The sequence below is a fragment of the Acinonyx jubatus genome, chromosome E1, assembly GCF_027475565.1.
Source record: "Acinonyx jubatus isolate Ajub_Pintada_27869175 chromosome E1, VMU_Ajub_asm_v1.0, whole genome shotgun sequence".
Classification (NCBI taxonomy): domain Eukaryota; kingdom Metazoa; phylum Chordata; class Mammalia; order Carnivora; family Felidae; genus Acinonyx; species Acinonyx jubatus.
In genome coordinates, this window is record NC_069397.1 from 33,368,355 (window position 1) to 33,382,039 (window position 13,685).

The 13,685-nt window shown below is 40.8% G+C and overlaps 1 protein-coding gene across 4 annotated transcripts in view; it reads left to right on the plus strand.

The window, feature by feature from the left end:
• CA10 (carbonic anhydrase 10) overlaps nt 1-13,685 on the plus strand; it is a 488,580-nt gene that overhangs the window by 377,021 nt on the left and 97,874 nt on the right. For all 4 annotated transcript variants that reach the window (XM_053212276.1, XM_053212275.1, XM_027034159.2 and 1 more), the window contains one exon: nt 9,043-9,228. In XM_053212276.1, the coding sequence (XP_053068251.1) occupies nt 9,043-9,228 (186 nt within the window). The remainder of the gene's footprint in view (nt 1-9,042; nt 9,229-13,685) is intronic.

Consider the following 13,685-nt stretch of genomic DNA (forward strand, 5'->3'; position numbering starts at 1 on the left):
CCCTATGTTGATAGCAGCATTATTCACGACAGCCAAACTATGGAAGCAGTAAAGTGTCCATCGATAGATGAATGGATAAAGAAGGTGTGTGTGTGTGTGTGTGTGATGGAATATTATTCAACCACAAAAAAATAGTGAAATCTTGCCATTTTCAACACCAGGGACAGAGCTAGAAAGGATAATGCTAAGCGAAATAAGCTGGTCAGAGAAAAACAGATACCATAGAATCTCACTCATACATGGAATTTAAGAAACAAAACAAATCAGTAAAGAGGAAAACAGAGAGAGAGAGAGAGAAACCAAAAAGCAGACTCTTCACTATAGAGAACAAACTGATGGTTACCATAGGGGAGGTGGGTGAGGGGATGGGTGAAACAGGTGAAGCGGGTTACGGAGTGTGCTTGTGGTGATGAGCACCAGGTGTTGTATGGAATTGGTGAATCACTATACTGTGCACCTGAAACTGAGATAACACTGTATGTTAACTACACTGGAATTAAAACTTTTTAAAACATTGGCACAGCATCCGACCCAGTCCTCAGAATTCGTGGGGCATTCCTCCTGCTTTTCTTAATGAACTGCGTTGAGAATGCTGTAGCTTTTATGTAAGTAACATGGTCATCTCTTCCTTTTACACAATTGGGATTCTGTTTCCTCTCAGTGACACCATTTGTAGTGTTAACATTTCCATTTAAGCTGTAGGGAATTATTTTTGAGTATATTAGAGGAGATTCGGGTCAGGCCGCCTCGAGAGAGCATATAAAGGAAATCTCACACGAGCTTTGTATCACACCAAGCAAGTAACTGCTTCTTGAACCTTTTGGAATTTCTGAAGGTAAGGTTTACTTATGCTTAGCTGTCCTCAACTAACATCAACCCTATAGGTGTGATCTCCATTAAACCAAAAAATCTTTTATATGTTTATTTTGTGAATTGGGTCTTTAAAAATATATATACTTCCTCTCTTTTTTTTCCAATCTGGAAATAGGAACTTAAACAAGAGGGACTTACAGCAGAATTGTCTCTGAATTCCCTTCCAGCCTTAAGGATAAATTTACCTTGTTGTGCACATAGCTTTTGACAAAGCTTTCCTTTACAATTCTTCTGTAATTCAGACATACATTACTTCAAAGTGGCTCTCCTTCCATGTGACTGAGGTTTGTTGAACAGTTTAGGACAGCTGAATTTTTAAATTATGTGATGTAAAAGATATATTTATTCCATATACCAATGTGTTGGTATAGTATCAGCATGACTGTTTAGTTAAGATAAATGTGATGGTTAATTTTACATGTTAATTTGGCTGGGCCACAGTGTCCAGATATTTGGTCAAACATTATTCTGGATGTTTCTGTGAGGGTGTTTTTGGATGAGACAAACTTTTAAATCAGTGGGCTTGGAATATATCAGATTGCACTCCATAATGTGGGTGGGTACACCCAATCAGATGAACACCAGATTAGAACAAAAACACCGGGCATCCCGGAGCCAGAAGGAATTCTGTGGCAGACGGCCTCTGGACTTAAGCTACAGCAGTGGCTCTCCTCTGGTTCTCCAGCCTGAAGCCCACCCTACAGAATTTGGACTTCCCATTTACATCTTACTGATTCCTTTTCTCTGGAGAACTCTAACTAATACAATAAACAATCCCAAACACCCTCAGCTCTCAACCACTGTGGGGTTCCTACACTATATTTACACTCATATTTAAAGAAGACCTGTCATATTGCTAAGGTAGTCAGCTGTGCAATTTAATAATCTCCAGCAGCTAAAAGCACAGGCTTTAGAGCCAGAGGTATGTGGGGCCAAGCCCCGGCTCCCCAACCGATGGGCTGTTTGCCTTTTGGTGGAAAATCACCATAGGCGCCTGGAAGGAGTGGGAGGCCTCCACTCCACAGGTGGGTGAGCCCAATATCTTCTCATCTAAGGGGAAGCAAAAGGCATGGGTCTAAGTACCATACTTGTTTGCTGCTGGGTTTGGTGAGGGATACACTGTGATAATTAATTAAGTTCAGGTTCAGAACTTAGCATGGTATCTGACACCAAACAGGGGTTCAAACCAAGATGGCGGCTATTGTGAATAAGATCATCACTGACTGTCAAAGAATCAAACTTCTCCTTACCCCCAAAACACACTGACTGAATTTATTTCCCTCTAACGCAGCAGTGCCATCAAAATAAAAGAGATGAGCCCATTAATAACAGGACCTGGCCAATCATGAGCTGCTACAAATCTCTGCATTTGCTATATGAAGACATCCAATTTTACAAAATGAATAACCTGAGGGTTTTTGTTTTGTTTTGTTTTGTTTTGTTGTTTTGTTGGAGTTTTTTTTGGGTTTGTTTGGTTTTTTGTTTGTTTGTTTGTTTTTTGTTTTTTGTTTTTTTTTTTTTTTTTTTGTTTTTTGGTTTGCAAAAGAACACATGGCTTTTAGAGGTTTTCAAATTATCAAGATAATACTGAGTGACATACGCTCTTGACAGGCCTCTCTGTGGAACACCTGTCACCTGCTTCATTCAACACATATAGCTCCACCCTGTCTCAAACCAGTGTAAATTCCTGAAGAGGAAATCAAGGGACTTCCCTGACCTTCAGATTTCTCCAGGTCTCCTCCCAGGAAGAACTTCAGCAGCAAAGTGTTCACTCCAGGCCCCTATTTTCCTGAAAAAAAGAATCTCGCTGTCTCTGCACCTGCCTGAGCCCTGCATTTACAGACTGGAGGAGAAATCAAAATCCCAGCATAGCTTCCCTCTGAAATGGGCTGAGATGCTCGCATTTGCTCACATCAAGACTATTAGACTTGGAATCCGGAAGACCTAGCTTTGCCACCACCGCCAGTTGTGTGACCCCAGATAAGTCACAGAGCCTTCAGCAACTGCACTCACTTCCCTCACTTGCAAAATGATTATCGCTTCCACCTCTTGCCTCATTTTGCAGTGGATTAAAATAAAACGTACAGGAGAACCAGGAGGCAGCCAGAGGCAACCGGGATCTCCCCTGCTGCTTCAACTTTTCTATGCAGCTCTGCTCTGCTTCCTGGTCTGCGTGAGACAACTTTTTCTAACATGCCCTGCACCAAAGTAGTTCATTGGAAACACTGTAATTAGCATTCCAGTTAAAATAGCACCATTGCAATGTTAATTACTACAGTGCAGATGTACCATTAGATATCATACATAATGTTGTCAAGCCTTTATTTTTAAATTAAAGTGCAACAAACCATACCCTGGTTACACAGCTTTTTTTGATTAATACAAATTAATGTTATTTCAGTGTCTAGGGAAAAGGGTGGGGACGAGGGAGTGTTGCATCTATCTGGAACAACACATAGGCAAATGGGAGAGTTTCCTATGGATTCCCCATGACTTCCCTCCTCCACTCTGGTCTCTACATGGTGGAGAGTTTGAGCTCTATGAGGGCAGGAACTGTACCTGGTTTCACTCCCCATGCCAGCTTCAGCTTCTAGCACACAGTTAGAGGCATTGATTATTTTCTGAATAACTGACAAGAGGAATGAGTGAATGAAGATAAAGCAGTGTAAGCAGAAGTAGTAGGGGAGAAGAGTGGAGGAACTGGAAGGTACCGTGGCTTATTTACTCCTGATTACTCCCGTTTTGTGTTTGCTTTGTGGCCTTTAAAATGATCCTGGGGGCACCTGGGTGGCTCAGTCGGTTGAGTGTCCGACTTCAGCTCAGGTCATGATCTCACAGCTCGTGAGTTCAAGCCCCGTGTCGGGCTCTGTGCTGACAGCTCAGAGCCTGGAGCCTGCTTCCGATTCTGTGTCTCCCTCTCTCTCTGCCCCTAACCCACTCGCATTCTGTCTCTGTCTCTCTCAAAAATAAATAAACATTAAAAAACAGTTTTTTTAATGATCCTGGATGCTTCCTCGCCCCCTGGAGCGTTAAAATCCAAAATGAGGGGCAAGTGAAGCATCACAGAGCAGAAGTCAGTGGAAGTCCTTCAATGTGATGTTTTGCAAGCAAAGCTGTATTCCACCAGGCCCTGGGAAGTGGGGAAATCAGCAGGGGTCCCTCCACATCCGAGAGGTGCCCATGCATCAGTCAAAAGGGAGGGAAGGAAGAGAACGAAAATGTTGGGCTGTTACAGGTATTATTTATTTCATTCTCAGAGCTCAGGAGGGAATTCTTCCCCAATTATTTTTTACTGTGGTCAAATACACGGATAAAATTACCATAGTAACCATTCTTCTGTATACATTTCAGTGGCATTCAGTACATTCACTTTGTCATGCAACCGTGACCACCACCCAATCTCCAGAACTCTTTGCATCTTGCAAAACTGACTCTGCCCATGAAGCACTAACTCCCTGTTCCTCTCCCCCCAGCTCCTGGCAGCCACCATTCTCCTTTCTGTCTCTACGATTCTGACTACTCTAGATTCCTCATAGAAGTGGAATCGATTTACATTTAAAGTAATTACTGATAAGGAAGGATTTACTTCTGTCGTTTTGATGTTTGTTTTCTGTATGCATTATAGTTTTCTATCTCCCGTTTTTATAGGGGAGATTTTCTTATCTCTACATTACATTTCGGGAAACTGAGGCTTCAGGAAATTAACTGAGCCTCCCAAGGTCACCAAGAGGCAGTCTGGGAATCTTTTGACTTGATTCTTGAATCAAGAGTCCTTGATTCTTCCACCTGCTATGTGCCAATATGTTTTCTAAGTCCTGGGAAAATGCAGACAGGCATGCAGCATGGTCCCTGCCTTATTTCAATGTGCAACAGTTTACTTAGGAACATGAGACAGACACAGGTGGAAAGATTTCTAGAAGTGCAGGAAGGCCCTAGATATTTGCCTGCTGGGACAGAGCATATAGCCTCTAAGAATTCAGAGCAGTTCCTCTTACTCTGCCTCACATACGTAGGTGCCCAGGGGTGTTACCAGTTGAATCTCATGGTTCTGTTCTCCGTATCATTTGAAGAGAATTCCAGGGATCCAGCTCTGCTCTGTGGGATCTACTCTCCACAGTAGATGGATTTGACAATGGATAGTAAGCACTGTAATCGTGTGTACACCATTTGACCCAGAATTTGCCAAGTGAAATATCCCTAGATTAGTAAAAATGTTTATCCAAAAGGAGGTTCATTGCAAATCTATTTTTGCAATAGTGAAAAAGTGAAAAGGCTATAAGATTCAACAATAAGTTATGTATTTTTTTCAGTGGAGTATTATGCAACCAATTTAAAGTGATAATACAGAACAACAGGTTCATAACCTGGAAATATTCATGTTTGTGAAAATTATATATACTTATATAATATATATAATAACATGTGATATGTATATATTATTAAGTAATAAATAATATGCTTGTATATATAATATGTATATAATTATTTGTATATATAAAACATGCAATAATTATATATAATATTTATTTACATATTAAATATGACATTTGTCTATTATGGTATAGCATATCATACATTAATATGCAATTACTATAATTAATATAATATATTATAGTAATATCAATACTGTAATCAATATAATTAATATAATATACACTAAATATTATAGTATGTTATTTATATATTAATACAATTATAATTGATATATGAATGTAATAAATATATATTAAATATATATTATACTATAGTGTTAATATATTGATGTTATGCTTACACATTATAATAATAATATGTACTTATCTACACAAACTCATATATACATGTGTATGAAAAATCACTTATCTGAATACACAGACACAGCCATAAACCGATCCTGTTAAAATATGGGTATATATAGTTATAAATATGAAGGGTATATATACCAAAATATGAGTGGAAATATATAAGTATGAAGAATATAATACCAAAATATGAGGTAATTGTGGAATTGTAGCTGAATTTATTTCCTTGAGCCATTCTATATCTTTGTAACTATACATAATATCTGTATATTATCTTAATTTTAGAAAAAGTAAATTTTACTTAGTGATGAATGCAGAGTCAAACACAAACCTATCTAACCATTTTACTGCAAAAAAAATCATGAACTGGGACATGAAAAAAAGACAAGTTCTTATGATCTCATATCGACTACATATACATTTATTTTTGACAGGGGTTATTTGGTTACAAAGAATGGAGAACTTGAGAAAAAATAAATTTATTGGTGAGATGTAAAATATCTGAGAAAATGCAGCTCAGGCCTCATGAAGGAACCGCAAACAAGGAGGGGAAAGGGTTTCTGAAGGTCAAGTAGTTGTTCTGTCTCAGTGCATGGTTTCCTCTGTCGCTGTTGGTACATCTGCTTCTCTCTCTTTTCTCTCTGTCTGACCTTCAGCTACCTAGCAGGCTGAGTCTCTGGCCCCCATGTGACTTTCCAGTTCAGGTACTCAATACTGCCAGGCACTCAACAGAGTTTCTGTTGATAGTTCCAGATTCAGGACAGGGAAGATCATTGCTTTAGTGTGTATTAGTTAGCTTTTGATACATAACAAACTACCTCCAAAACTTAGGCACTTAGAAAACATCTGTTATTTAGTTTCCAAGTCTGTGGGTCTGTGGGAAGTTCTTCTGGTCCGGGCCAGGCTAAGCTGACCTTGGCTGGAGCAGTCAGCTGACAGGTCAGCCATGGAATGGCCAGTCTAAGATGGCTTCTCCTGGGATGACTCTCTTCAGTGTCATGTCACCCTCCATCAGGCTATCCCAGGCTTGTTTATGTGGTGGTCTCAACGTTCCAAGAAGGAGTGAGAAAATATGCAAGAACCCCAAAGACCTCTTCTTGGAGCACACATTATATCCACTGTTGGCCAAAGCAAGTGACAAGGCCAGCCCAGAGTTAAGAGGTGGAGAAGTAGACCCCTATCTTGATGGGAGCAGCTACAGAGTCATACTGTAAAGAGTGTAGTTACAGGGAGGGGGAAATTCTGCTCATTTTTGCAATCTGCCTTTTCATCTTCTAGCTTCCAATGCTGACATGAACTCCATCTTGTACCTGCAGCCTATTTACATCTTTCCACATAGCCCCAGGGGTTGGTGTAGCAGGGAGAGAGAGAGACTGGAGACACGTGCATATATTTTTCACTGTTTCACCCTGGAAGTGATGTTCGTCATGTCTCCTCACATCCCATGGCCAACACCAGTCACATGAGCTCCACCATACAGCAAAATAGCAGAATAATGAGTCAATGGAGTATTTAGTTGACATTACTGCACCGTGAGCAATCTACAAACCCATCTGATTATTCACAAGGCTAATGTCAGAAAGGTTGAGGGGCAGGTAAGGATGGTTCTGTAGAGAAAATATATGAAAATTGTGACTAGTGAAGGTATCAGACATTACATGAAGCCCTTAAGGAATCCCTAGGGTAGAAAGCTAGGCCCAAAGGAGTCAGAGTAAGCAGGAAGAAAATCCAATTATCTCAGCCTCTGAGGGCCCAGAAGCGCTCCATTCAGACTCATTCAAAGTCTCCTTTAAGCTTCATTCTGCTCCAAGAGCTATGTCGACGCAGGGCACTAAGGCAGTAGAGTCACAGGTGGGAATCAAGGTTATCGGATCAAGTATTAAGAGGTGCTAAGTTAAGAAAATGAAGCTGAATATCAAATTCAAAGAGGGAAAAGGGAAAAAGAACACAAAGCAGTAAGGTGAGCAGCTGGAGAGGCTGAAGCAAGACAGAATCAGAAGTGAAGAAGGGAAATAGGGAGCTTATATTAATTTCTTTAGCTTAGCACTGGGTTCCCAAGCTCTGAGAAGGCATCAGCACTCACATTCTGTGCAGCGTCTGGTGGCAGGGGCAGGAGAGGGACCTAACAGACACACTGGGCAGCACACTTGAGACTTGAGACCATAGCCTTCAGCCTCCCACTAGGGTTGCTCCTTTTTACCCATTTTGATATCCTTGTCTCTCATTTGGCCTTTGTGGCATCTCTAGCTTTCTCCAGTGTCTCACACCTGAGATCTTAACTTTCACAGTATCTCTACATTCCAAATATTTATGGTAAGAGTGGCAAGTTATTTTTTGAAGTTTTAATTTTAATTCCAGCATAGTGAACATACAGCGTAATACTAGTTTCAGGTGTACAATATAGTGATTCAACAATTCCATATATCACTTGGTGCTCATCATGACAAACACACTCCTTTATCCCCATCACCCATTTCACCCATCCCCCACCCCCTCTCGTAATCATCTGTTTGTTCTCTATAGTTAAGAGTCTGTTTCTCAGTTTCTTTCTCTCTCTCTCTCTCCCTCTCTCTCTCTCTCTCTCTCTCTCTCCCTCCTTCCTTTGCTCGTTTGTTTTGTTTCTTAAATTCCACATTTGAGTGAAGTCCTACGGTATTTGTCTTCCTCTGACTTATATTGCTTTGCATCATAGTCTCTGGCTCCATCCACGTTGTTGCAGATGGAAAGATTTCTTTTTTTTTATGGCTGAGTTATATTCTGTTGTCCATTTGTACCACATCTTCTTTGGTACATTCATCTATCAATGGATACTTGGGCTGCTTCCATAGTTTGACTATTGTAAATAATGCTGCTATAAACATAGGGGTGCATGTATCCCTTTGAATTAGTGTTTTGGTATTCTTTGGGTAAATACCCAGTAGTGTGATTGCTGGATCGTAGGGTAGCTGTATTTTTAACTTTTTGAGGAACTTCCAAACTGTTTTTCATAGTGGCTGCACCAGTGTGCATTCCCTCCAGCAGTGCAAGAGGGTTCCTTTTTCTCCACATCCTCGCCAACCCTTGTCGTTAAGAGCAACAAGTTATATTTTCTATGAGGTTCAGTGTCCTAAATATTAGTCACAGTTGCTGAGGTCTCCATTGAGTTCATACCTCAAATTTATAAATTATCATGTGATCATAGATGTGGGTTATACCTCACGGTAAGTAACACGTAAGGTAGGTAGGGCAGGAATGCTCCCCAGGAGACTGATGCTCCATTCTCCACATGTGGACTTAACCTAATGTGTTCCCATCCAGGGGAGGCAAAAGGCATGGTCTAAGGACCATGCTGGGTTTGGTGAGAAATGGGAAGAGAGCCTTGCTTGACCTGTTGCACATTGCCTTGCAGGTGAGCGGGACCATGTACAACACTGGAAGACACGTGTCCCTGCGCCTGGACAAGGAGCACCTGGTTAACATATCAGGAGGGCCCATGACATACAGCCACCGGCTGGAGGAGATCCGACTACACTTTGGGAGTGAGGACAGCCAAGGGTCGGAGCACCTCCTCAACGGACAAGCCTTCTCTGGGGAGGTATGTGGGGCTGTTGAAGTACTATCGCTCAGTGCCAATTAATAAGGTTTGGTGCCTATTTATATCCAAGGTGGGATAACAGATGGAAAGCTTTCATTTAAATCTGTGAAATGAGAAGGTCAGTGCCTCCTTTCTCCATCTGTCTTTTGCGAAGCCTATAAACGTGCTTCCAGTGTTTTCCAGGAAAGTCCACAATGAAACTGGGCATTTCATTCTGAGACATTGGTGCCCTCTCATGCCTCATGCCCTACAGTATATCTGGAGCATCATTTTAACCCCAGACCCTCACCTTTCATGCACACCTTCCCTCACACCTATCTGGACCATCAGCTATGCTCCCATATGAGAGCATGGCTTCCATAATTCTCCCTTCTGGCAGACTGGGTCTTATTTGCACAAAACTATAATGTATCGTGAAACAAATGTCAGACAACTAAATAGTCTGCCTGACTTTCTACAGATTGGAAATGTCATTGTATGCCACCATTAATGGTGAGTATCACTGTGTTCTGCCATCAACCCAGAGAGAGTTCAGGCCACAGCAGTGAGCCAAACCAGGTTCAATTATAGGATGAAAGTTATACTTTAAACAGATGTCATCTGACATCTTGATAAGTGGGGTGTAGTTAATTCGTCCCATTTAATTTCTCTTACGCTTGAGGGTGGTTATCAGCTAGGGGTCAGGGGTGCTTATATGCTAAATATCCTGTAACTATGTTCTGTTTCAAAGTCCTCAGTAACTGATGTCAAGAAAGCTTTGAAATAGCAGAAGTAGGTATCTCATTATCGACTTGGTCTTTGTAATTTTGTTTTCAGTCAACATCATTTCTAGAACTCTCTTTGTTTTTAATATAGCAAGACCATACACTGAGAAAGGGAACCCAACTTTAATGAGTCCAGTGGCCATATTTTAATGACTGTTCAAAGTGGGTCAACTGAGAATCTGCCTAGGCACTCTGCTAGATATCAGGGATACAAAGGTTTAAAAATTAAAGAAAAAAAAAAAGACAAAGCTCCTACCACAGAGGAGCTCAAAGGTTTGACTCATTCATGCAAATCATTATTCAAATCATTGAAACTATTAAAGTATAGTGCCCTTCTGTTCTGGAGGTGTACAGGGACCCTGGCCAACTCACAACTCACCTGAAGGGGTCAGGAGAAGTCCCAGAGGAGGTGCCCTCTGAACTGGACTGAGAAGAGAGGCAGTGTAGGATCATTTATAAGAACATCAGCTTTGGAGTCAAAGAACCTGGGTTTGTACCTCCTGCTTTGATGCACACTTACTGGGTGATCTTGAGATGGTTTCTTGATCCATCTGAAGCCGAGTTTAGATACCTCTCAAGGTTATTTTGGAAAATTAAGTAGGATTCCAGATGTAAGGAACACTTGGAGCACTCAAGAGTGGATAACAACAAAGATAAAGTGGGAAATGCGGGACTACTAAGGGCACCAAGTGTGTCAGGGCCTTGCTTATTGGGGAAAAGGCTGGTAGAGATCACTTGTGATCGATTAGTAATGGCTGCAGGAGGACAGGGTTGGGCAGTAATGAGCCTCCTTCCTGGATCTGTAGGGAAAACATGCTAGGATCGATTAGGGATGTCTGCCAAAGGCACCTTAATGGAAAAACTCCCTGGAGTTTTAGATTCTGAGCTAGAGTTTAGCAGGGAATGTGATGAAAGCAGGGCGAAAATCCACGAATTGAGAGTGACTAGAGACTGCCAGTCTGAATTACAGACTATTCTAAATTAGATAAATGCTTCCTTTTTAAATACATATTATTTTAATATTTATAACTATTTTATTGTTGGCTTCCTTGCTCATTTATTTGCTTTTATTTCTTTGCCTTTCTCCTTCACTGAACTGTTCTATTCTGATCCTTATCTAAAAATTAATGTATTAATGAATTTATGAAATGAATGAGTGAAAGTCTGTAGGTGGTTACTTGGCCAAAATCTATACGTTTTAGCATTCCTTAGAATTGCTCTTTTTCTTCAATGTGTAATAAGGGTGCTTTATAATTTGTATGGACACTACAATTTTGGAATAAATGAGTGTTTCCAGAATCCTTAAGGGAAATATATCACAATTTGATCTCTCAGAGTATTCGTTTTCCTAGAAATCCCAGACCACAGGTATCAGACACTCCAAGGAATCTTCATTTTTAATGCCCCAGGAGAGTCTGATTATTAGGTTTGTGAAGCACTCTGTCAGTAGTACACTCAGTGAATAAAGCATCTAAACAGAGTTGCAAATCAGAATTAACTGGGGAACACTGTCAAAATATTTACATTCGAACCCTTCCCTAAGGCAATTGAATCAGAGTCTCTGGGAGTGGGGTCCAGGTATGCACATTTGTAAAAAATTCCCCCAAGAGATTTTGGTTAGTGACCACTGTGCCAATTTTAGCTCAGGCTCTGCCTGAATTACCCCAGTTTTCTAAACAATGAGGACTTAATCAATAAAACCATACTGCACAAAAATTAAAAAGGGTACCCAGGTGTCATTGCAAATGGCAGAGCTGGGGTGCTTTCTAGGCTGGTGGGATTTGGGGGAACAGCTTCCCAAGCAGGACAGCCATACACAGCCATTACCCCAAGGCAAGCCAGAGTATTGGCCTCAGCATAAGTACTGTTACACCTTGTCCTAGGCAGACCACATCATCTGTGTTACAATTCATTCCAAGCCCCTCAGTATGAGTGGTCTCTAAACCGGTGTGGATTTAGGTGCAAGAAATCAGAATGTTGGAAGCATCAAAACGATGTCATGTGGCTAGGTATTGGCTTTCGAGATATTTAAAACAGTTTAGTGAACAAGAAAAGTCTGGCATCTTCTCTGTGATGTAAAGGAAAAACCTTAGGGTCCATGGATGAAAGTCCTGGAAAGATGGAGTTCAGCTAAATAAATATGTGTTCTAACAATGAGAGCTATCCATCGATGGAATGAGTTTGCCTCTGAAAATAGTGAATTCCCATCACTGGAATTATTAAGCATGGAGTGGAATTTGAGGACTTCTTTAAAGTGACTCATATCCCAATGAACAAGTAGACTACTAGCTGTCATGCATCGTCTAGTGCTGAAATTCCACACAATCTATGATTTCCTTATAGAAAAGGTCCTCCAGTCGGATTCCACTGAGTGTTAGCCCCAGTTAAAGTAATTATGTCCCATCCTGTAGGTTCATGTCTTACTTTTATTTTGTGCTATGTTCAAAGCTACCTTTGGTCTCTGTTTCTGGCTATCCTCTGAGAGGACCCAAGTAGACACTTCTCACAACAGAGCATGTGTTTATTTTGTTGACAATGAATAATCACATTGCCATCTGTCCCATCTATCATTGCTGATCGTGATAAGTCAATTAATGCCAGGCATTTTCCTTGGCACAGCACAACAGTCGTTATCTGAAGAGCTGTAGATTAATTGCAGTCTTGTCTAGTGAGGTTATTGTAATTGATGGTAATCATTTGCTTTGTTTTATAAAGCTGCGTGGATGTACGACACAGTCAGCAACTGCATTTTTATAAAAATTATTCATGTCCTACATGGAGAACTCCTGGATGCCTTGTTGGGGGTTGGTGATAAATGAGCATATTCAGGGATTCAAATGTCTCAATTTTTTTAAGAAGGGAAAATTAACCGTTTTTAATAAGTAAGGCCCTTAGCTTGCTAATCATGTCTAAGTGGTTAGATTAATGTCCACTATAAAGTAGGGTATTTATGAAAAGAAACAAATACATTAACCAGGCAAAAGATAATATTTGAAAAGAACCCTGTCTATGGATCAAGTTCTAGTAGTGAGGCTAGACAAAAAGAATCTTTCTTATCGAGTGCAGATTGGAAATACTCATGTTAAAAATCTTCCTTAAGCTCTTCTTTCCAGAGAAGTAAGGGAGCATAGGGAGATTCCTACCAGCCACTTTACAGGATTCCTGTACCAGATCCTCCCATTTATTTCATCCACTCTTCACCTGCCTCTACTGCCTCTGCTGTGTGCTGAGCTCCACAGCCCAGCTCCTGCCCAGAGAAGCAGACAGTCTATTGAGGGATACATATAGTTAAAATACAGGGTAACATGGGTTATATTTGAGGATTGTCCTGGCAGAGGATTATGAAATAGCCCTCTCAGGATTGTGTTAAGGAGAGGATGGATGGACACCTGTGTGGCCTGACATAGTTGCTGCTCCCGTGAAGGTGAGGCAGAAAAACATGGCAGCCGGTCCAGGCTCAGCCTCTTGAGTTACTGATTCGGCCTAAACACATTGAGCAAGGGAAGCCGTCCACAGCTATTGCTATGGTAATGTATATAAGATTGTTTAATTAAAAGGGGGAATAAAAGTCATATGTTTGTTTGTTTGTTTGTTTGTTTGTTTCCCTATTCTGAACCAGAGTAGGGAAAGCAGTTATCTCCGTGCAAACAACTGAGAAATGCAGGCCCTGTCCCCTTAAAGGAATGGATTATT